This window comes from Syngnathus leptorhynchus, chromosome 11 (genome assembly GCF_054491065.1).
Source record: "Syngnathus leptorhynchus isolate UIUO chromosome 11, UIUO_Slep, whole genome shotgun sequence".
Lineage (NCBI taxonomy): Eukaryota > Metazoa > Chordata > Actinopteri > Syngnathiformes > Syngnathidae > Syngnathus > Syngnathus leptorhynchus.
Genome location: NC_141205.1, coordinates 6,134,800 through 6,157,456, shown reverse-complemented (window position 1 = coordinate 6,157,456; position 22,657 = coordinate 6,134,800). Strand labels below are relative to the sequence as shown.

The 22,657-nt window shown below is 42.1% G+C and overlaps 2 protein-coding genes across 3 annotated transcripts in view; one reads left to right on the top strand and one right to left on the bottom strand.

The window, feature by feature from the left end:
• Window positions 1-2,178: 2,178 nt before the first annotated feature.
• LOC147049104 (protein FAM72A) lies at window positions 2,179-5,539 on the bottom strand. The gene is made up of 4 exons (XM_085925146.1): window positions 4,990-5,539; window positions 4,743-4,820; window positions 4,086-4,210; window positions 2,179-3,984 (listed from the first exon to the last, which is right to left on the bottom strand). The coding sequence occupies exons 1-4, from the start codon at window positions 5,139-5,141 to the stop codon at window positions 3,890-3,892; spliced, it is 450 nt and encodes a 149-aa protein (XP_085781272.1). The 5' UTR covers window positions 5,142-5,539; the 3' UTR covers window positions 2,179-3,889.
• Window positions 5,540-6,375: 836 nt separating this feature from the next.
• Window positions 6,376-22,657, top strand: part of srgap2 (SLIT-ROBO Rho GTPase activating protein 2) — a 34,232-nt gene continuing 17,950 nt past the window's right edge. For both annotated transcript variants that reach the window (XM_085923159.1, XM_085923158.1), the window contains exon 1: window positions 6,376-6,922. In XM_085923159.1, coding sequence (XP_085779285.1) covers window positions 6,856-6,922 — 67 coding nt within the window. In that variant the 5' untranslated portion in view covers window positions 6,376-6,855. The remainder of the gene's footprint in view (window positions 6,923-22,657) is intronic.

Genomic DNA, 22,657 nt, shown 5'->3' with positions numbered 1-22,657 from the left:
GTAAGCATTGTCAATAGAATATTGATAATTAAACGCCTAAAATTTTGAATGTTATGTTTTGCTGGACTTTCAACGGGTTGAACTCTTTTGTGCACTCTTTATTTCCTCTCAACACTGCAACATTAAATGACTTGAATGAATCTCATTTGCAACCAGTGGTCCACATTTGTGGGAGTGTTTTGTATCTGCCATAGAAAATATTGATTCTGAACAAAACCTCAAGGTTTTCTAACAAACCTGCTGCTCTTTTGTTGAGCACAGTATACTACTAATTGATATAGGCTACCCCTGTACTGCATCACACCGAAGACTAGATTTTATATGTCGACCTTCTCATGAAGTGAGACAACAATCATCCTAATAAATTAAACACATTAAAATTCGATAATAATTGAAAACCTTTTTTTTTTTTTAAATAACCACTAAAATCATTTAAATTATTTGGTTAAACATTATAGCATTGATGTGAAAATTCTATTGTATTGTGGATACATGCAGCAGTGTTTGGATTGGGAAGAACTATATAGAGGCTTGAAGTTGGAGGGGTGGGGGAGACCCTTTGGAACTGCTCCCTAGTGTGTGTATGTATGCAACAGTTCATACCTCGACTGGACCTTCAGCTGACAACAAGTACGTTTGATGCCGACTACTGTTGGCCTGTGAAGTTTCCAGTGAAGCAATCCCCTCCTCCCTTGTTCTTCCGTCGATCTGGGCTTTGGGGAACACATCCATGTCGGCTCCCTCCGGTTCCCCCATGACTTAATTAGAGCTCTCTGATTCTCCACATTAGTTTACTGTATAGGAACAACTTTTATCCCTTGCTGTAATCAGCCTGGCCACAAGAAGAGAACACAATAAAAAAAAAAGGGGGGGGGGGGGGGGGGTAGATGGTGTTTGAAGTTTTCTTTTGTGTGATCTCGAGCACTTGAGCAACAAAAGCCCAGTGCAGCTGGTCTCACAGTGGAGCGCTGCACGGACGAGTAGGCACAGAACCTGCAGCCTACAACACCTGCATGGTTCGGTTTTCACGACTCTCGACTTCCTCGCATTTCGCTGAATGTGTTCATATTCCGCGTGAAAATCATTTGGATGCATTATTTAAAACATGTCTCCCTGATGAAGTGTGTCCCTAAAGGGAATACATTCAGCCGTTTATTACCATTTGCCCTCCTCACCCATTGTAAAAAGATTTTTGTGATGAATTCTTGAGGTGTCATTAATATGCATAATCAGGCAATGGCAGACATTAGCCCTTTTAGCTCTATTATCGGGAGATGGCCATGACAGACTGCCTAGTTTTATGAACCTCCTCGTGTTTCTTGTATGAAATATTCTCCTCTCTGTGATGGTCAAGGTGACCTCCAATTTGATGGTCGTCTATGCTATCTGCCTTTAAGGGAGTAGTTCATAATTACACGTTTAATATCAATAATGACAAAAATAGTATAAAGCTGACAAACTTTATGAGGCCTTTTTTGATAAACAAGGCCCTTTGGATGTATCTGTAAAATATTGCTTATAAGAATACACGCACGTTATGGAATGTGTTAAATTCAAATATTACAAATATAATACAATGAGTATTGTTGTGAAGTCGCAGTCCTTGTATTTGCCGTTTTTAAAATGCAGATTTTATTATTCTTAAACACAGGTTTTTAATCTGGTTATCCCTCCACTCCTGCGAGACCTCGGGTTATATTCATGGTACAACTACGCCATCTAGCGTCACAGTATTTTGTTGAAACTGATACATTGACGTATCGCAGTCATTCCTATTCCACGAAAAGACTAACATGCTTATTATTCAAACATTATATCCGTGATTATGGTCTTGAATAAAATGACTCTAAAATTATTTTGTGTGTAGTAATTCTTCAAGAATCAAGAAAATTATTTTATTTCCAATTCAGATCGATAATTATTTGTAATAATTCTGCTTCACACCAATGCCGCTTGTGTATGCAATGTTATATCTTATCCACAAGAGGGCGATAGAGAACTGATCGAAATATTAATAGAGAACTAACACTCGTTTTCGGGGTGGTGCTTGTTACCTTTTTTTTTAAATAAGCGTATCATTTTTCTTTGACTTGCACAATAGTTTTCGTTTGTCTGATATTCAATTAAAATAAAAAACAGCTTTCAATAAAATAATAACTTCAGTGAAACTTGTACATGTCCTGTTTCAAACAACCCCAAAAGAGTGGTAGGGAGTGTATATTTATTATTTATTTTTTGTTTTGGGGAAGAAAAAAAAAAACCCTTTTAATTTAATTTAACAATAAGCAAACAAAACAATCTTTTCCCAAATCATCAATTCAGTTTCAGTGCAATTCCAAAATATACATTTTCATCAGGGCAAGAAATTAGTTATTCGCTTTTTTCATCATTATTATTATCATGTGACTATTGTCCTAACTAGAGAAAGTTCTGATACCTTCTTGCTGTAGACCGATACAAAACACATACACCCAACCGTACAAAAACAAACATCAAATATGAAATATATTAAATGCACATTACAAAACAATGCACTTGTAAACAAAAAGGAAGCATGTGGAAGTATTTGGTCTTAAATAACAGTTCTAGTGGTTCACGAAAATGACAATTGTTATGGAGACTGTCAGTCTTATTGGTAAGTTTGTTTTGCCAACCTGCTTTTGCACAAACAAAAGACAACTGCAGAGCAGGAATTTGTTTTTGCTTCAATAGAAAGGACAAAGGCTGATAACCTTAGCATCTTAGCATGGTGTCAAGAAGGGTAACGTCGATTTCAAAAGTTACTACAGCCAAACGAATGTTGAAACTTTAAAATGTAAATACCACAATCGGCATGATTCAGAAATGAGAAAATAAATAACTTGATTCTTGCTGAAAATTGGCTCACTGATTTGTTGTTTTAATATATTAAATGTTTTGGTTGCAAATTCTCTAAACGTGCGTTGATATTACAGGGATAGGGTCTGTCTTTGACACCTTTGAAATGTTAAAATGTTACATTCAACACATTCTGTAAAGTCCAAGCTCTTTCCACCAATGTTTCCGATGAGAAACCCTATTTGGAAATCTAGCATTCACGATTGCACTCAATTATGATGGAAACCCAAGATTCAATGTTTCACTTTTTAGTCATTGTCCTACTTTAGAGGCGCTATTGTGACACGGGTACATACAAAATCAAAACAAAACAACCAACATTAGGCCTCTTTCAAATGTGCTAAATAGTTCAGGCAGTGTCACAGCATCACACATCCAGCAGGACTTGGGGCATAAATGCGTGCACGTCAATGCATCTCACATACTCTACAATTTCACTTTGTGTAGCCCACGTAGTCGTTTAAAGCCACTGTGCTATTTTTTCCTCCATTCAAAGAAACGGTTTCGCATTGCCACACTTGACTGCTAAGTTGATTATTATTATACTAGACTTGGACTAATTGCGTCAGAAATCCCGGCTTAATTTAAGCACGGTATGAGATTTAATGATTGAAAATTGTTTATGGGGGTACCTTTAGCTTGACAGCAGGAGCTGGTGATGACTTAATCGCAATATACACAGCATGAATACATCGTGATAAGCACAACCATCGCGCTGTTTTCTGGGGAGTCAACCTTTGGAGTGTGCCATCCTTCAGGCCCGACTAATCCCCCTGTGAGTCAGAGCAGGTGTTCCGGCGCTTGCCCAAGGCCAAACACCTGCTGTGACATCATCGATTGGGGCGTGGCTTCAGGCCTACTTGAGCCTCATTTGAGCCTAAATAAAGCAGCAGCTTTTAAGTCCTATGTGATTTCAGAGTTAAATTATACTTTAAGGTCATCCTTGTCTTTCACTTATACGGTTCCACCTCTGTAGCTGCTGCAAAGTGTCTCTGGTCATCCATTTCCATCTTTACCTGATGCACTCTTCCTCGGACGGACTTTCGGGTTCCTCGTTTTCACCGTCGTCCAGTTCGGGCAGATCTCTCCACAGAAGCAGATTGAGACCTGCCCACATGGAAGGTTGTCAGGTTTAACTGATGTAGTACATATATTTTTGTGACTTTAGTGTACTACAATTCTATTGCAACCTTACAGTTTGAACAAACCTGAAGCATCCAATCTGTTGACAGTGGAAACGGCGTCACTGTTGAACATCCACAAGTGTCCGTTATTACAGGAGAGCAGACAGGGTTTACAGGGGGCCACAACATGATAGCCAACTACATTACCACTGGGAGGGGAAACAAAGCAGAAGCACAAGTCAGCACTTTACAATGAACTCAACTCAAAAGTGCTAACTCCACTATCGGCTCCGGACCGAACAGCTTGTTTGTTTTCAACCTGCACGCGACAACAACAAAGGAACGGCACACAAAAGAAACATCACGTGATTTGTTATTTTCACACTACTCTTCAGCTAAAGAGAATTATACTGTAATAGTTTGCAAATTATAATGTAAACAATCGTGATTTACAACAAAAATCCCAAGTCGATCACAGATGCTTCTTATAAGTGTGCAACTGTGATACAATGTGATTCTGCACCACTGGAAAGTACATGTCAGACCAGAGATCACAATTCCCTCATGAGGGAGCAGCAAATAATTTTTATTCCTAAATAAAACTATTTAAATTAAGTAACCGTTGTTGTTGTTGTTGTTGTTGTTGTTGTTGTTGTTTTTAGCTCACTGCCATGATGTCATTTAAATATAAGCTGTATGATACGACCCTGGTGAGGAAAATGAATGAACCGCTTTACATACCACTTGAGACATGCAATGTCTCTCAGTGCGCACTTGCAGCTTTCAGTCGAGTAGCAGCTGGCCACAAAGTCAACAGTTCTGTGTCAGGTTGCAGAAAAATAAGTTGAGAGACCGGCCAGGCACCCAGAAAACATTAGACAGAACTATATCGCTCACACTCGCTGTTGCAGGAAAACCTCGACTTGGCAACAACTGCATATGTAAACAAAATAAAGCTAGCAGTAGTGCTAATGTCATTAGCACTTACCTATTTGGAGGTATATCAGTGGAAAACAGCTGAACCTCGGAGTCTGCAAGAAGCACTGACTTCATGCCTCTCGTACAGAGCACGCTGTCACAAAAGATGCAGTTTACCTGGGTGACGCACTTGTTTTTGAAATTAGCGTTGGACGTCGACATGCTCGTCCTGCTTTGAGGATGGGCGCTTTGACGTGAGCGTTTCACACTGCCTTGATGTTGCAATTACAGCAAAAAGAACAGAAATCACTGACGTTATCAGATTTCTTGGCGTTTTAGGATGGCAGGGGTGCCTTGAAAATCCACTTTACATGCGACGGTGTGCCTTTCTCAACGCGCGAACACAGCTAATGTTAGCTCCTCCGATATAGTACAAGAAACGAAATCTGAATTTTAACATCAGACGAAGAACCAAGTCGGGAAATTACACCCAGAGACGGCGAGTAACACGATTGTTTACACAAGCAGCTCCGCGTTCATACAGCTGAGGTTATAAACTAACCAAATAGCTGTCAGTGTTTTGTTTACAACTTTCTGGAATTTTTAAACCACTTCCGGAAACAATCTTTGAAAAGAACCCAGGCTTAGCTCTGATTGGACAGACGCCACCGCGCTGCACACGATTGGTCTGGCATATCCCAAGCCCGTGTTTAATTGGTTACATATTCTACATAGGCGGGACCATTGCCCGTTGATTCCAATGCTGATTAGTTTCTTTCAATGTCATTTAGACTGTTACAGCCAACCGCAGACTCAAAATCTCTGTTCTATTAAATTAGGCGGGGAAGGCTTCATGACAGTGAAAAGTTTTTCCTTGACCGGAAGTGTAAAACAATGGTTATGTTTTAATTGACACATTACTATTTCAATGTCAGTGAAATTCTTATCAACGTTAAAGAAGTAGTGTCAAGACATATGTGTATATTAGTTGTGGCTTGGTTGCGTTGGCGATATTTCCGGTCTTTGCAAGTTGTTTGCCACTGAATTATTGCATGCAGCATATGGAAAAAAATGTCGTTTAAAAAGTCAAAGTCAGCTTTATTGTCAATTTCTTCACATGCCAAGACACACAAAGAAATCGAAATTGCGTTTCCCACTATCCCACGGTGACAAGACATATTACAAAACATCCAAGAAAACAACACAAAAAGTAAAAACAAGAAGGCACATAAATGAATAAACAAAAATAAACTGCTCTCTTGTCCCGTTTCAAAGCAATCGCGTACCTAATGTCTACATTTGATACAAATATGCGTGACTGGCATTCATTAGATTAAAAAAAAATCCATTATTGTTTAAATGAATTAGATAAGTATTGTTTTGCTTTTGAAGGTTGCTTTTAGTGCTTCAAAGATAGACTTGCACGCGTCTATCCTTATGTCATGTGCAGTACGTAGTGTCGAGGAACTGCCAACCCCTCCACTGGTTCCTCCTCTCTCTCACTACTTCATGGGGTGAGCATAGATCACTTCAGGCGGGACCGAAGGAGTAAGCGGACGCTTCTGGATTGCATATTTGCAAGTTATCGCCGTTTCAAAGACGGGGATGTATCTCCCTTTTGACTTTTTACGCTTTGCACCACAGCCGATGGCTTAGAGGAGGCGCGCATGAGAATTGTGCAGCAGCAGAAGCAGCGCCAAACTCACAATGCGCCCTCAGTGAACACACGCAGGGAGACAATACGGAGCGGCGGGCTCAGCAAGCGAGGAGACACATTTTCTCATCTGGATTCCCCCCTTTTTTACCCCATTCCTCCTCACCTAGCCGCGACGTGGATATTCTCCCCCTGTCCCCCATCAAGCTTGTTTTTATAGCCCAATTAGGAGCAAATTGACTTTGCAGCGTGGACAAGTGGTTTGCTCTCCAAACTCCAGCCATGACGTCTCCGGCCAAATTCCGAAAGGACAAGGAGATCGTGGCCGAATATGAAACTCAAGTTAAAGGTAAAACTTTTCAAAGCTTCCCAAGCGACGGTGCAACGACGCTTTGATAAATGAGCAATTTTGGCGTATTCATTATTATTATTATTATTATGTTTTACTGCTGCCAACATCTCCTGTTTATATGTCAATTAATCGCCTTCTCATAATTTCTCTTTATTTATGCGTAATGATTGCAGCTACTCTGATCCAACGTGTGATCATGTGGTCGCTCGCCTGTTATCGTTGAGCGCAACCGCCAACAAAGACAGTAAGGGGGGAAAAACGCCCATGCTTCAGTGTTGTTGACCACCAACCGCTTGTTAAGGTGTGAAAGCTCACACGTTATTTGCTGTTTGTCCGCTAAGTACGACAAGCAGAAGGCTTGCAGTTTGGATATGGAACAAGACAGGGCGTTTTCTCTCTCTCTCTCTCTCGCTCTCTCTCTCTCTTTCTCTTCACTATCTCGCGCATGTCTGTGCTGCAGGCTGCTGAGCTCCGCATACCGCCCGAGCATGTGTGCCTTACACGTTGCAACTAATCGGAGATTTTTCTTTAGCGTCCAATGGTGTTTTGTCCCCCCCATGCGATGCACTGGGGTGAGTTAAAGCCCCATTGGTTGTATTTGTGGATGCTTCTGTCGTCAGGCAGGCAGGCACACTGGTGGTGGCTGCACTCACTGGCCACTTTATTAGGTACACCTGCACCGCCATCTGTTGAGGTCCAAAACAAGAGATGCATCAAAAAAGTCTTCCTTTTCAAACATAATCATTATATAGCCATATATTTTTGTTATTGTTGTAGTTTGCAATGGGGAACGTCTGAGAAGTGTTTACAATGGAATGCCTTATTTTTGGGGGAAATGAGAACTTTTTACGACCAGTTTGGTCATCCTTTGCCCTAATGTTGGATTTAAATAATCATCCTTTTGTGATGTCATAGTGTTTAGATTATCTCCCCATCAGAGTCAATTTTTTTTAAATTATTGTAATCTTTAAGTGGTAGGCATATTTGCATCACTACAAAGATGTCCAGGGTGTAGAGTTTGCATATTTTCCCTGGTGTGTGGTGCTCCAACTTTCTCCCATAAACATGGATCTTAAGTTTATTGAGGACTAAATTGTCCATAATTGTGTCATTGAATGTTTGTTTATTGTGTAAAGTGGTGAAGAAAATGTAGAATGGAGTCTGTGTATTTATTTCGATCTATTGCAGGGTTTGAGGAAGTGTTAGTCCTGCAGTTGTTGAGTAATGTAAATATTGTGACGTCCGCTTAGCGCAACCCGCCAATTAAATCAACAATTCCGAACGTTGACATTAGCAAACAGGAAACACAATGGGCACTGGATCCTCTCTCTCATGATGTGCAGTATTTCTCAAACAAGCAAATACTACTCGTCCAGATTGCCATGTGTAGTGGTCTGAAGAAATACATGTGCTTCCATTTTGTTCTTCGTTGGCTGCCAGTCATGTTGCAGCAAGCTGAAAAGCTGCTTTCAGTATGGATGTTCCATACCACTTTTTGCAGAACGATACTAGTATGAGTAGTAGTTATTGATGCCGATACCAAACACTGATACTAGTAACTAATATTTCTGATGCATTAACCCCCCCCACCAATATGATAATAATAATTTTAAACAAAGACCTATATTTTTTAATATATGATTCATTAGTGTAAGGCAGGTATGCCAGGAAAGATGATGAGAGGATTTTGGAACAGAAGGTTGCTGCTGCAATTGGCCTAGATGAGTAGATAAGATGGGTCACCACCTTCTCTGTCACATGGGCTTCTCGTATTCCGTTCAGAACAAGTGGTCTGGTTACTCCCAATCCTCCCCAAATTATCTCTTGCCCCTCTTGTTGTACTTTGGTATTAAAATCTGGAATCGCTCAAATCATGTGTGTGTTTATCTGGGACCTGGAATATATATATATTTTTTTTAACGCTTCTGCTTGGAAGGTAAATAAATGTAAATCCCACCTCATGGGTTAAGTTGATAAGGCTTCTGCAGCGTGATGGTGCAACTCTACGTACTCGCACAGACAGACTTGGGGGGGGCTGACCTCAATCAAAGCAGCCCACATTTTTGGCTAGCTGTGAGCAGCCCTCAAATTTCTTCCATTTTCACCATCTGTAGAAGTAATGGCCAGGTGTTCAAATACTTTGGTCCTAAAAAACAACACAAAGGATAAAGGAAATTTGAAAGAATGTTAGGTGAGCAGTGTGAACCTTTGGTAGTAGAAATGTTGCAACACAGATGCAAATGCTTTTACACCAAGGTAAGTAATGAGCTTTTCATTTCACGTTTGGAGCGCTTACTGTACGTACATGGAATTGAATCCAGAAGTGGACTTTGCTTTTCAGAGAAACTTCGGCTCGCTCAGAGTTGGGCACTGTCACAGTCTTCATGGAACTGCATTTATTCAGCCAACACAGTACTCCTGTTTTACTAATCAGCCAGCTCGCCATAGTAGCCAGAAGAGAGAAAAAAAAAACAGGAAGCATGTGAAAGCCCTTCAGAATCTTTGACACACTTTGGCATCGCATCTGTTACGGTTCCACACAGTTGTTAATAGGCTTCTTCCTCTGTGAACCAAATTCCCATTCGCCATTAATAAAGCATATGGATTTTGGTGTTTTTGTGGTCTGTCTGAGACACTAATAGCAATATTATAGCCGTCCGCTCTGATGGTCTGCTTGAATAACTCTTATTGATCGTTTGACTCTCAGCAACTCGCAGATGGCTCCAAAAAGGCATTTGGGAGCAGCATCTGTTGAAAATTCACAGCAGCAGATATGATGATCTTTCACCCTGAAAGAGGACGCGACGTGTGTGTGTCTGTATTCGTGCATGCCTTAGGCCATCAACTGAAATGGTGTCGACTTGCCTCCACACACACTGTCAGTCAACCGCATGTTTGCTCGGCAACCAGTGAAACATACGATTTCGGATAAATGGACGCTTTCACTGGCTCACAATAGGAAAGGTGTTGACACAGCACTGGGTTTGTCTGCAAACAGGCTTGCATGCACGCGCGTATGTAAGACTATGCCCGGACATGTTATTTCTGTTGTGTTTGATTGATGCACTGTTGGTGGAGAGAAAAATCGAGTGCAGTTAGGGTGGCAGCTTTGGAAAGCACTTCATTACCTGATGGCGTTTACGTTATTGCAACACTGACCCATCTTCATTGTGGCTGTGAGAACGTGGGGAGCTGTTTAATTAATGACAATTTTTACCGATCACGTCTGTGTTTAAATGTTTAGCGTCTGCCTGTCATTTAGAAAGAACACCAGCTAGTACAATTAAACAACCACAAGAAGTTAATCACATGCCGTTAAACCAAAACATCTGCTGAACATGAATGGCATTGGTTTATCACAGTTCATTATTGTGCAAGGTGAGGGATTGCGAGGTTTCTTTTTGGAGTGAGTAAAAGTGTGCAAGTGTTTCAGTCTGAATTAAGGATCTGCTGACAGAGCTGAAAATAATCAGTCGGGAAGGATGTTAGTGTGAAAGTGGGGGTATGGAGTCAGGCTTGAATACACACTGATTGTGCGAGGAAGCTTCCTGTCCGTACAGTACTCACACATCCACATACAATTGAGCTCTTTACGTTTGTGTGGCGGCATGAAAAAAAAAAAAAAAGCACTGCTGAAGGTTATTTTCTTTCTTTCAATGACTCCATTCTGTCGGTTACTGTAGTAAATAACAGAACCAGCTACTCCGCCTTTGTTTCAGGTGCAGTGCTGAGTCAGCAATAGACTTGACATGGCTAGGAAAAAAAAAACATCTATTTTTCTCTATCACTCTACCAATCTGCTACTTCCTCATTCTTCACGAGTGGGTACACTATAATAGCTCACTATGTGGCACCTTTTTAGCTGTAGCATTTTTGTCTGTTATATACAGTAGACAATCAGCCATGTATAATCTAATCTGTCCTCCTACACGCTGTCAAAGGATAAGAGATAAAATGAGGAATGTCAGCCATCAAGGCATCCTCCACGCTATGTCGATGAAGCAGGACAGGTGAACGACAACATCTGGCATATCAGATGCTGCGCACGGTCGCTTGATTAATGTCAGCGACAGATGAAACGATGCGACGGGAGTACCGGAGTGGATCGAGAAAGAGAAGTAAACACACCAAGAAAGGAAAAATGCACACGGACGAGCAGAGCCGGGTAAGGTCGGAGTTCAGCTGCGAGATGACTGCTGTTCATTCGAGCCAGATGCTCGCCGTGCTCTGATTGGGCAACAGATGTTCAGCTTGCCGTGGTCGGCTGACGGAATTCCTCTCTCCTTTCGGTTTCAGGTGTGTCAGCTTTGTTTTCATAAGTGTGACGATCGAAGGCAGTGACAAATCACTCGATAGATTTTGGAGCGCTTCTGTTTTGCCCGATGTCCACCGAGACATCGTTTTGTGCTGCCTATCACTTTAAAAGGAGACATCTGTTTATTTTCTCTTTCATTTTTTTCATTCTGGTACTCCCTGCTAGTGCCTGCGTTTAGTTAATACTCAGCCTTTTTCTCTTTGGCTCTTTAAAATTCCTCTTCTGAGTCCACATTCTTTATGATTGGCCAGTTTGTAGAAGCCTGCTGAAAGGTAGAGGGTTCCTGTGCATTGTGGGGGAGCGGGAGCTGATGACCTTATGAGGTCACCCTTATCTGGATGACCTTCCTAATACATTGAGACATATTTATATGTTAATGCTTTGTTCCAGAAAACGGGGAAGTCCGACATTTCCGACCCTTGACTTGAAAAAGTGCAATGGTAAGCCATTGTGAGTTCCTCCTTGCAAAGTAAGAGAAAATCGGTCTGGTCCATTCGTCTGACATAACATGATGCCCTACAGAAGAACAACGCCGGTCCTTGACAAATAAATCGAGGAAAGAGGAAATAGTGTCTGTTTGTTGTAGTGCCATGCCTTTGGGGGGAAAAAATGTGTAAATAAGCCAAGAGCGTATAATAAAAAAAGACTTGACCCCTTTAGCCACTGCAACAGCACAACAACCACTCAACAAGCGCAAGAATGTGAAAAGCTGTCGATCCCTTCCTCCCTCACGCTCATTTTCAATCTTTTTCTTTCTCTCGGCCCACATCCACTGAACAATCGGAGCATTGTGAAAAGAACCCGCCGGTTCTCTGCTCATACTTTTTGTTTTTCTCACTCCTCCTTGCTCCCCCCCTCCCCTCTATCTGTCATTCCGTCTCCCTCCTTTGCCCCTCATCATGTTTGACAGCGGCGATGACGTGTGACACACACCAGCCTCCTGTTGTGCTTCAAAGCGGCTGACTGGCCTCTCAGTCTCCGCATGTGCAGACCACATTGCTGACACACAACCGCTTGGCCGCGGATGTTTGTGCGAGTTGACGAGCGCGTCTTTAAAAGCAGATGGGGCTATCTATATAAAGACAAGGAGGGCGGCGATGAAAACTGCTCATATCCTCTGCAAAACAATTAGAACGGCGAGCAGATAAATAGGAAGAGGCCGAGTAAGGGAAGCGAGAGAAAACAAGTGGAAGAAGTGCTGCACAATGGTGACCGGTTGTATTTGAACAACCCTTAGCCCGACAACAAACGGATGATAAAGGGAGGAGAGGGGCGTGGAAATGAAAATAATTCTAAATAAAATCTTAACCCTCTGAAATCATTGGGGCCACCTTCCCTCTCCGGCAGCAGCTTGTCTTTGCACGTAGGCGCACTTGGTTGCTACGGTTACAGAATTGCCCCCATTTTTCTGCGTTTGCAAGGAGCATGAAGGAAAATGAGGAAGAGTAATGTAGATTTGTCTTCCGTGTAGGTCCCTTTGGCTAATCACGTTATTGCGCACGCACAACTCCAGTTTCAACCCGTTTTGAGTTCTTCCTCTGTTTTGCATTTCTTTGTTTCTCCATGTCATTACTGTTGATTCATATATTTAAGGCCGTGTATAACTATATTTGAAAGATTGTACAGCAGAGTGAATGTCTGTATTGAGGCGTTTCTACACATTCAAACTAGTAAGCAAATCGCTCCCGTTTGCAACCCCTTTCACCTCTCCTAATGCTGTTTTAATGAAGCCATTCATCAGCTCGTCTCCGTTGAATCTGCATTGCACACACACGCGCACACACAGCCCGTGTACTCGCTCGCCTCTTTTCTTCTGCATAAAGTGAGGACACAAGTGTTCTTTCCCCCTGGTTGCCATGCGGATGCACCAGTTCTGCTGTTCCCAGCATCCACGCTCCTCCAGAGAGAAGCTGAGTCTTCCCCCTCTTCTGCTGGTGTTTGTTGCCACACATGCCGGCTTGTTTTAAGTGCTGAGACCAAGATTTGCTACCAAGCCGTTTTGAATGTGAGAAGCATGTTGTGGTTTTCTTTCCCACAAGCATCGGAGACTATCACATGACTCCCATTACACAACAAGGTGGTGTGGTTCAAAATGGTTTGGAAGCGAGGCATCGTCAAACATCCAATATGTTGTTTCCTTGTAACTTCTTGAATTGATTGAATTAATTATATGGAGGATACATCGTAGTCATTTTGTACCCTTTCCAAACTATCTGACTGAAGTAAAGCTTCATGATTAAGTATGATGGCATGTTAGGAAATGCCATTTTATAATGAGAGTCTCACTGGCAACTGCTGCAAGGCAACACGGGCTGGGCCGTTCCTCATGAATGTGGTCAAACACGCCTTCAGATGAAGTCTTTCATGTGCACACTCGTCCCAAGCCTCATGTTTGGATGTGGGTGTGGCAAACATGTTTGACTTAAATATTTGTTTGTGTGTCGGAGGAGCTCGTCAGTGTAGGTGCCAGGAGAACTGTTAAGGAACTCGCAGCGCATACCTGGGGCTCAATATTTATCTCAACGTGCCCGTTGGAGTTCGTTTTCTCTTGTTGGTGCTTCTTTGCGAGCATCGCCGTGGGGTGTGTGTGTGTGTGTGTGTGTGTGTGTGTGTGTGTGTTTGTGTGAACTCCAATCTGAGAATGCATGTTTAAGTGCATCCTGAGGCATCAAAAGTATTCTTCAGAACCTTGTATGATCTGCGCAACATGTGTCAACCACCAATCGAGGGACATTGATGGCAACGTGGACAGTTCTGAAGACACATTTGGCTGAATGTCCCTCAGCAAGTTAATAAGTGAAGATGTGTGGAATTTGCCCTTTGGCTCACTTTTAATATTACATCCTAGTTGCCTTTCAGTGTGGTACATTTCATTCAAATCTTTAGAAGACCTTGAGAGATTTTTTTACGAAAATATACCGTCGATATAAATATTTCAAATGCTTTTGATTGAGGTCCTCAGTGTCTGGGCCACCGCTACCAATGGAGCTTTCCAGACGCTCTTCGGTTAACTGCATCTCAAATTCCTCCTGTCTAGCGTCCTCCCCGTCGTCATTTATCTCTGCTTCCATCGTAAAGTATGCATAATTCATATTCTTTACCCCAGAGTTGGTAAATACTGCAGCGTGTTTTGGGCTGCCAGTTGTTCGCTGCTGCTGGGTTTTCGCATTTTAGGCAATTGTAATCCTCACAAAATATCCATAGTCTAATTTACAGTATCATGAGCTAAATAAAAGTAATATGACTGAAAAGCTTCTTTCATTATGTCATTTTCATACCTGAGATTTTATCACGTGTGCCAAGGTTGCTTTGTCTTACCAAAGTTCACAAGCTTTTTGTTTGAATTTCCCGAGTACTAGCCGAGAGTGGCAGATGGATATTTAGTACACACACTAAACCGTCATGTTGTCATAAATCTCAGCCAAAGCATCTCAATTGAGCGGCGCACATAACTTGAACGATGAGCTTTGTTTCCTAATAACGGAACTAAATGATACCAATACGTCATCATTATCTTTATGTAGCTGAGCACGCTGAGCCTGCTGTCGTCTCGCTCTCTCCTCCATGCGCCAAACCGACTGTGGAGGGTAGAGGACCATGTGCCTGCCCGCGCTGTGGGACTCCCCTCTCAGATTACGGCCTTCGCCTCTCCCATCATTCTCCCTCTGGTGCCCCCTCCTCTCCCCTCGACATTCCGGCTCAGTCCGTGTGCTTCAAACAGAGTGGAAATGGGAACATCCCTCCCCTTTATACATGCGAGCACACATACTCATTCCCGTTGTGCAGTGAGCCATGCGGGGCGGGAGTTGTATGAACTCACGGTGACATTTACTGTCGGGCACAACATTAGGTGGACCACCGCGAGTCCATTGGGCAAATATAAGAGCTCTATAAACAACTCGGTCTTTAACCAAACTGAATAGGAAATAAGAAATTCTCATTACATTTGAACAGGGGTGTTTCAACTTTTAAAACCACTATAGTATTTTACTTTGATTCTCATGAAATTGTAACACCTTTATCATCATGACATGACTTCACTCATTGACAGAGAAATCACACGGCTCCTATTACATTACATAAACGGACGTTTATCTCAGGTTCAAGTAACCTTAAACGGTTCCTTCACCTTTATAGAGCCACAAGGAAATGAATCTTTGGTTTTGATTGACAAAAGATAACATCACATTGGCGCACACAGCCACCGCTATTCATTTAACAAAATATTTTATCTTTTCTCTGCCAAGGAGTTGTTTGTTATGCATGAAAGTGAAAGCCCATGGCGGATATAGGCCAAGGAATAAGATCACGGTTCACTATGTATTAAATAATGCATGAAACTGAGCTACACAGTTCATATGTATTCAAGACGTGCGCGATAATTAAAGTCGACTTTGGGACTGATCCAAATCGGAATTATTGTGGCTTGGCTTGGCGGAGGACTGGATGTGTCATTTTTATTGTTTGCGGTGGTGTAACAATACACTGCGTCATGCTAATATTACAACCACCGCATTGCAGCGTAGTTCTACTCCACTCATCATTTATTATTTGGATATGTCTCTTGGGGAAAATATTCTCGAGTATATCTTATCTGATTTGTTGAGTCTGAGTCATTTCTTAGAGGGGATTTGACTAGGAGAAAAAAACAACACGGGGACCGAGGGGTGCTGCCCTTTGGCACAAAGGATTTGACCATCAATCACCTCATTTCATTGGTGACGGCAGAATCAAGAGGCACACGCATTTTACCGGACTAGCCTTTTTTTAGCCTTTTTTCCCTTGAATCATTCCACTCCCACTCTCTCTGTCATCCATCTCCTTCTCTCGGAGGACAGTGGTGTTAAAGGTGGCAGTCTGTGACACACAGATGCACGCACACAGCCACTTACTGTGTTCAAAGGTTGCAGTGGGTGGCAACGGGGCTTGAATGTGTGTGTGTGGGACTCTTGTCATGCTCTGGTGGTATTCCCGCGAAGGAATGTTGTGGGGAGACTTTCCCACTGCGGTGGTTGAGCTTTTTAATTGATTGTAATCTTGGAGTAATCCAGTTGAAAACTACTATACTAAAATTACTGTGTAAATAGAAACAGCCATGTTCACCCACTGTGCTCTAATTTACAAACCGCAGGCGCAGTATCAATGAACGGGCCTATCTAAAACAAAAAACAAAAAAAAGGCAATTTTTTTTTTTGTGAAGCATTATGTTAAGTAGTTTATTGTAATTGTACCATGTGTTCATTTGATATGATTAGAGCTATTATGGTAGGATCTGTCCGGTTGAATACATCAGGTAGTTACTTGCCATTTTTAGTCATTTTCAGGTCCATTACCTTTTTATAAACTAACAACCTAAAGCAAGCAATGGTAGGAAAAAAAGTATAGTGTGGAAAATAGGTTCCAGAGTACCTCTTAGCTCAAAAATACATATGCTCATATTTCATTAATTAAAGTGCACAAGCATACATTTACATACACAGTCATTGGACAAAATAATAAAAATATCGTTTTTGTCTTTCCAATATCAACACCCAGCCATGTATTCCTTTTTTTCCCCCAATCATGATTCCTAAATGAATACATTTTTCAGTTAATGAAACATTAAGAAGCTTTTGTTTCACGTAAACAAATTTAACAATAATGCTGTTTTCTGCAACACGGCTTAAGTCCCAAATTGGCATACGTAATGCTGCTATTGTTTAGCTGTACAGCGCGTCGACACTCACTGCCTATTGTTTGTCAGCCGTAATGGTCAGGAGGGCTTACAGTATGTGTGAGTCATGTTCCTGCCTGTATCCCGCTCCATTGTGTCCAGCTCTCGCCGTAGAAGACAATGATGGCTACTGTCCGTGCCGTGTCATAGCTCACATACTACTTACATGGTCCATATGCACGCTGCAGTGCTGCCATCAGTCCAATTGTTCCACAACATAGAGGCCATTTTGAATTCATGAATTATGGTCTTGTCTTTGGTACAAGAGGGGGAATGTGCCTCGTTTCTCCGAGGGGCTGAGTGATGGAAAGATGAGCGACAGTTTTTTTTTTGTAAAGAGACATTGAAAAATCCGGGGAGAAAAAAAGAGCAAGCTCTTGTCTGAAGTGAAGCGAATGAACAAGTGAACGCCTGATGTCTTTGAGCTTGGAGCTTCAGAACAACGGGGAGTCTCCCAGATCAAACAGGCTTCCTCTGCGGATAAGAAAAAAAAAAGGCAGGCCAACAGAGAGAAAAACACTGGCTGCAGAGAGATAAAGCAAAACAACATGACAGCCTTTTGTAGTCTCTCACAGTTTTAACAATAAACTCGAGTAATGACTGACTCACTTGTCTACTTTACCTTGTTTTGCTCTCCTAATGACGTGACTGCGGGGTATCTTTGAACAGGTGTGGGCCATATGTCATCCTCCGGTCTGCTATAACCTTTGACCTCGTCTAATCCCGGGCTCAGAAACATGCTACGTGCTCAATTATGAAGTGTAATATGCTGCCTCCTAAATGAACTCGTAATAGGCATCTCATTACAGTCCTTGTGGAGTAGCTAACATTCACACCAATCACGAGCGGAGATACAACTAGCTTGCTTTCTTCAAAACAAGTTCAGGTGATATTACTAGCTGATAATTATATTTAGAAAAGTTTGTTTTCCGGAACCAGGTGATACAAAAAATTTACATGTATAACTTGTAGTATGACATTCATTGCAAACATGTCCACGTTCTCTTGAGCCTGAGCGATGATCGTGTTCCTGTCAGCCTCAGGCAGCTCTGCGTATGTCGTCTAGATGCATTTTTATGACGCGGCGATTACATCAAAGTCTTGTCTTTTCTCACTTCCACTGGATCCAGCGTTAATAATTCAGCTCCACCAACGCCAAACAACGCCACTGCTTTACTTTCCTCACTTCTGTTTAGCTGCTTCCCATTTTCCTTCCATCTGCTGTCTCAGCTGCCTGTCCAGAATCGCTTACACCTCCTCGGCCTTTCTCGCACTTCCTGTATTCCTAAGACTTGCTCTCTGTTTTGATAAGGATTTCATTCCTGATGGGTCCACTCCCTCTCTCCTTATTTTCCCTTTTCTTTTTGAGCCTCCTTAGGGTCGTTTAGTAAGGTCATGGATTTGGAGCAAAGAGGAAAGGGTGTGACCACCCATGGGAGAGGACCCTATTGTGTTGGACCAACTGAGACATGTCCTGTCTTTGATACGGGACACACACATATTGGAAGTATCCGCTAGTGATTTTGTGGTATCAGACGGTCCATGACCAAAGCCAGATAGCTTTGTTAGTAGTCAAGGCAGACCAGGCGCCATCTTCCCATGGCGTCAAGGATGCCAGAAGGGTTACTCAAGGTTCTAAATCTAAAAGTCTTCCTGAAGTAGATTATCAGCAACACTCCATCTTAGTTCAAAAATGTGTTTGGAAAGGAGCAGCCTCTTAATTGAGCTTCTGTCTCTTTTTCCACAGTGTGTTCAATCATGGAGGCTTTTCCCAAAGTGAGTGCAGCAGTTCAGATGAATATTAGTAGGTGGGTTGCTAATTACCATAGCGACCAAAATGCAATTTATAATTCAGGCTCCAGTTTGTATGAAGGGAAAAGATGCCTGAGATGATGACATTTGAGCTGCTGGGACATTCATGCGGGTTGGTATGTCAGAACTGCAAAGCGGGAATGGTTGTCATGCGTGTGGAGGCAAAACAATGGCGTGAATGTGCTGTTTTTACCAAGCAAGGTCGTTCTCAGAATCACCTGAGGTGAGTGTTAGTCACTCTGCATCAGTTTACAAACCCATAAATAGTCAAAGAGAGTGTGGTTTTTTTTCTTCTTCCCCTCTCATTAGTATTGTGGTGCTTTCTAAAGGGAGATTTCAAAGCTTGCTTGAGGCGAATGTGAGTCTTGCGTTTTGTGGAAACATGAGAAATGCATATTAAGTGAAGCTATTTTTCATGTTTAGCCTTGAATTGCCCTACGCTGAGGTTGTGTGTGGTACTTTTCATTGTCAGTTTTGCTCGTATAAGCTTCATTGTATCAATTCTAGGCCTTTGACCGTGAAGACCATCCTTGACATATTTGACACTCAGGTTTTCTTTTTTTTAATTTTAATCGTACAAAGCTCTGTGAAATTCTTGAATGCCTATTACATAGCACACAATCCTTTTAGTTCCACATAATGGGCATGGATTTATTTTTCATCTGTCTTCCTTCCTGAACAGTTTTCAATGAATGATGAAAGATGTCAAATGGAATTTAACCTCAGATTATTGCGCTTAATTTAGAAGTAGCCTGATTGCCATCTTTGTTATATAAACTTCATTTCACGAGTTATGTTAGCCAGGTATTGTTCTTGACGTCACTTTTCTGCAGTTGTTTTAATACTACGAAAATCTTGAGGAAAAAAAACAAATCCCAGCCCAGCCTTTGTCTAACTAACACCCCCCTCCCTTTTTTTTCTATTGCAGTGGTTGTTTTGTGCTGAGGTGTAGAATTCCAGTCTTTCCTTAGAGCCTCTTCATGCAGCTTGCCCCACTTTTTTCCTTCCCCTCCTGTCAATGCACCACTTCCAAAGATGCTTTGATGGGAGCAGCAAGGAGTGGCGGCGGGTTTTATCAAGATGCTGAATGTGATAATCACCATAGGGATTTTTTTTTTCCACAGTAGTAGTGTATTTAAACATTAAGCTGTATAAACTCCCCCAGGCCTGTGATACTGCACATCATCTCCATGTTCTCCATGGACTAACAACAGAGAGGGTGGGGCTGTTATTTTCCTCATATGCTCCGTTTAGCTGTATCTCACTAACAAATCTGTACTGTTAAGAGGCTGTTATTGCTATACAATGGCTCTTATTGTATTGGATGTACAGCATGACAACTCCGGAATGCTGACTCGTCATTTGTGAGATTTATCCGACAGCCTGTCTTTATATATTGGTTCTTGTACATTTTGCTGTTGGCCGCTGTATCGGTCATCAGTCCTCATCTTCCTCATAGTTTAAGATGAAAGTTGGAATATTTTTCAACGAGGAAGAATTCCTCTTTTTTTTCATAGACGCCTATGTTCAGTGTCTGAAAGAATGTATTCCCTTCACTCAGTCTTCTCATGGCATGCAGATAAGCATCACCACTTGACAGCCATCAGCAGATATGACCCTTTGCCTTTGTCTCAATGCTTCTCGTATCCCTCGGAATGCCCGATAGGAATTTTTTCCTATATGCGTACACGCCAATTGAGATGTTACACGCGTGAGAATCCGCCGTCTGATTGAACCTAACCCCTCACAAGTGTCGGCTTTTAAGATGGAGAACGATTAAAGTCAATGTTGCATTCAGACAGCTGGTGAGTTCCTCCAGCAGCTTGTGCTGACGAATCAATTTCTGCGAGAAGTAAAATGCAGAGAAGGGGGGGGGGGGGTAAAGATGGAAAATTAGTATTTAATCTACAGAGGGGGTGTTTAACGCCATCCCTCAGTCAGTGGAAATATGACAAATATTAAACAGCTAATGGAGACATGGCTGACCCTTCGCCCGCCAGACGACATGTCTGCATTTGAATGGCGTCTACTCCCACCCACCCATCACTACTTTCATTTTGTCGCATCTCTTATAGATCAACGCTGTAATGCAGAGAAGGTTGAGGCTGACACACACAGAGTGAGACAAGCAGACACACTCAGCGGGCTTCTTCCCATGCTTGTGTTGTGGATTAATCAAATCCCCTGACTGGCTGCTAAGCTGATTAAGGAGGGTGTTATGCACTGGCCATTTGGAAACACTGGAAAGAGTGCACGCATAAATAAACACGTGCACAAACACACACACACACACACACACACACGGGTATAGTATAGCTTAATATTGTCTCCGCTGCTGATCTAGGATGGTATCATACATGTGAGCAGGTCTCGCCAGGTTTTGATATTTCATCGAACCTTTAGCAGACAGATGGTACTGATGGCTGTGTACGGTCGTGGTTTGCATCCCTTCGGCAAAGTGTGTGCGTGTGTGAGAAAGAGCGTGACAGAGATGGAGCCTGCTGGAAGAAATTGAAGCCCAGATGGCTGCGTCCATCAGGGACGGGAAATAGAGGTGACACCAGGTGCATGGTCATGCGAGCAAAATGGAACATCATTATGATTCTCATTTTGTGATTAATTGAATTGTGTGTACACTACAAAATGAGCACTTTGTTTTAAAAACATCATGTTATGTTAAATTTGTGATCTCCCTCAGAGAGTAATAAAATATACATTTTGCTGCTGAAGTCTCATCAAATGGTAAAAAGACTTTGATTCTCATTTTTCAAAGTTTGCAATTTACAACATAAGAATACGAGTCTGTGAGTATGCATCCCCCCAAGAAATGGGTTAGTGGAGCAGGCAGGCACACTAAGTGAGTGAACAGTTAGTTAACTTTTGATAAGCAGCCCTTTTCATTATGCATAGAACCCCCGCCCCCGCCTCCCCTCAATCACAGCCGGCCGGCAATGCCGCGGAGAGTAAAAGAGCAAAAGCAAACGCCTGCCTGGACTGAAAGTGATCTGAAACTAACTTCTATTGTTCCAAGTGTTTTATACCATTTGGTTGACATAGGAGACTGACCTCTGCCTCGTAGCACTGCAAACTCTGACCCCCTGACCTGTAGTCCAATCTCAGGCAAGGAACCCCGGCAGGGAGTCCACACGGCTTAGAGCCCGGCTCACAGAAACTTCAACACCCTTCCTAGTGCAAACATCTCATCTTGCACTCTTCTGACTGAATCATGAAGCCAATGAAAGGGTTAATGACTTCCTGGCCTGGTCACCAAGGTGAAGAGAAGTGAAGAGGAATGTACTCCTGCTGATCACCTCCCTTCTATCGCTTACTCTTTGTCATCTCCTCACTCCTGTTCTTTGAAACATTTACATAAAATTTTAAGCAAAATATTTTACTGATTTGATGGTCAAATTATCTTGGAAGCACTTCCGGAAATTTTCTTCCCATCATTTGTTTTACATTACTTTGGTCATCAGTGGTTTAATTAGTCCATGGGGAGTGTTTGTTTGTGGTTCTCAAAATTTAGATCTGTCTTTCCATGCTTGGTCAGAATAATCCCTCCGGTCTCAGTTCTCCATTCTAATAAACCAGAACTCTCATAGAAAAGAAATCACATTATGACATCTGAAATTCCCCTTGGTCATAGGGCACACAAAATTCCCCACTTCTTCATTGTCCTCATCTTTGCTTCTCACATAATTGATTGGGCTGCTTTGGTTTTAGCACACTGGCAAATTTTCCATGTCTTGAAGTCAACCAGCCTCATTAAGACAACACCTCGTTTCCTTAAATTGCTGGGATTTGGGTGACAGGTTTCATTCCTTTCAGTCTATGTGTGTGCGTGTGTTTTCAGAGGAAATAAGTTGACCCAAGAAAAAGAAATCGTCTGGAC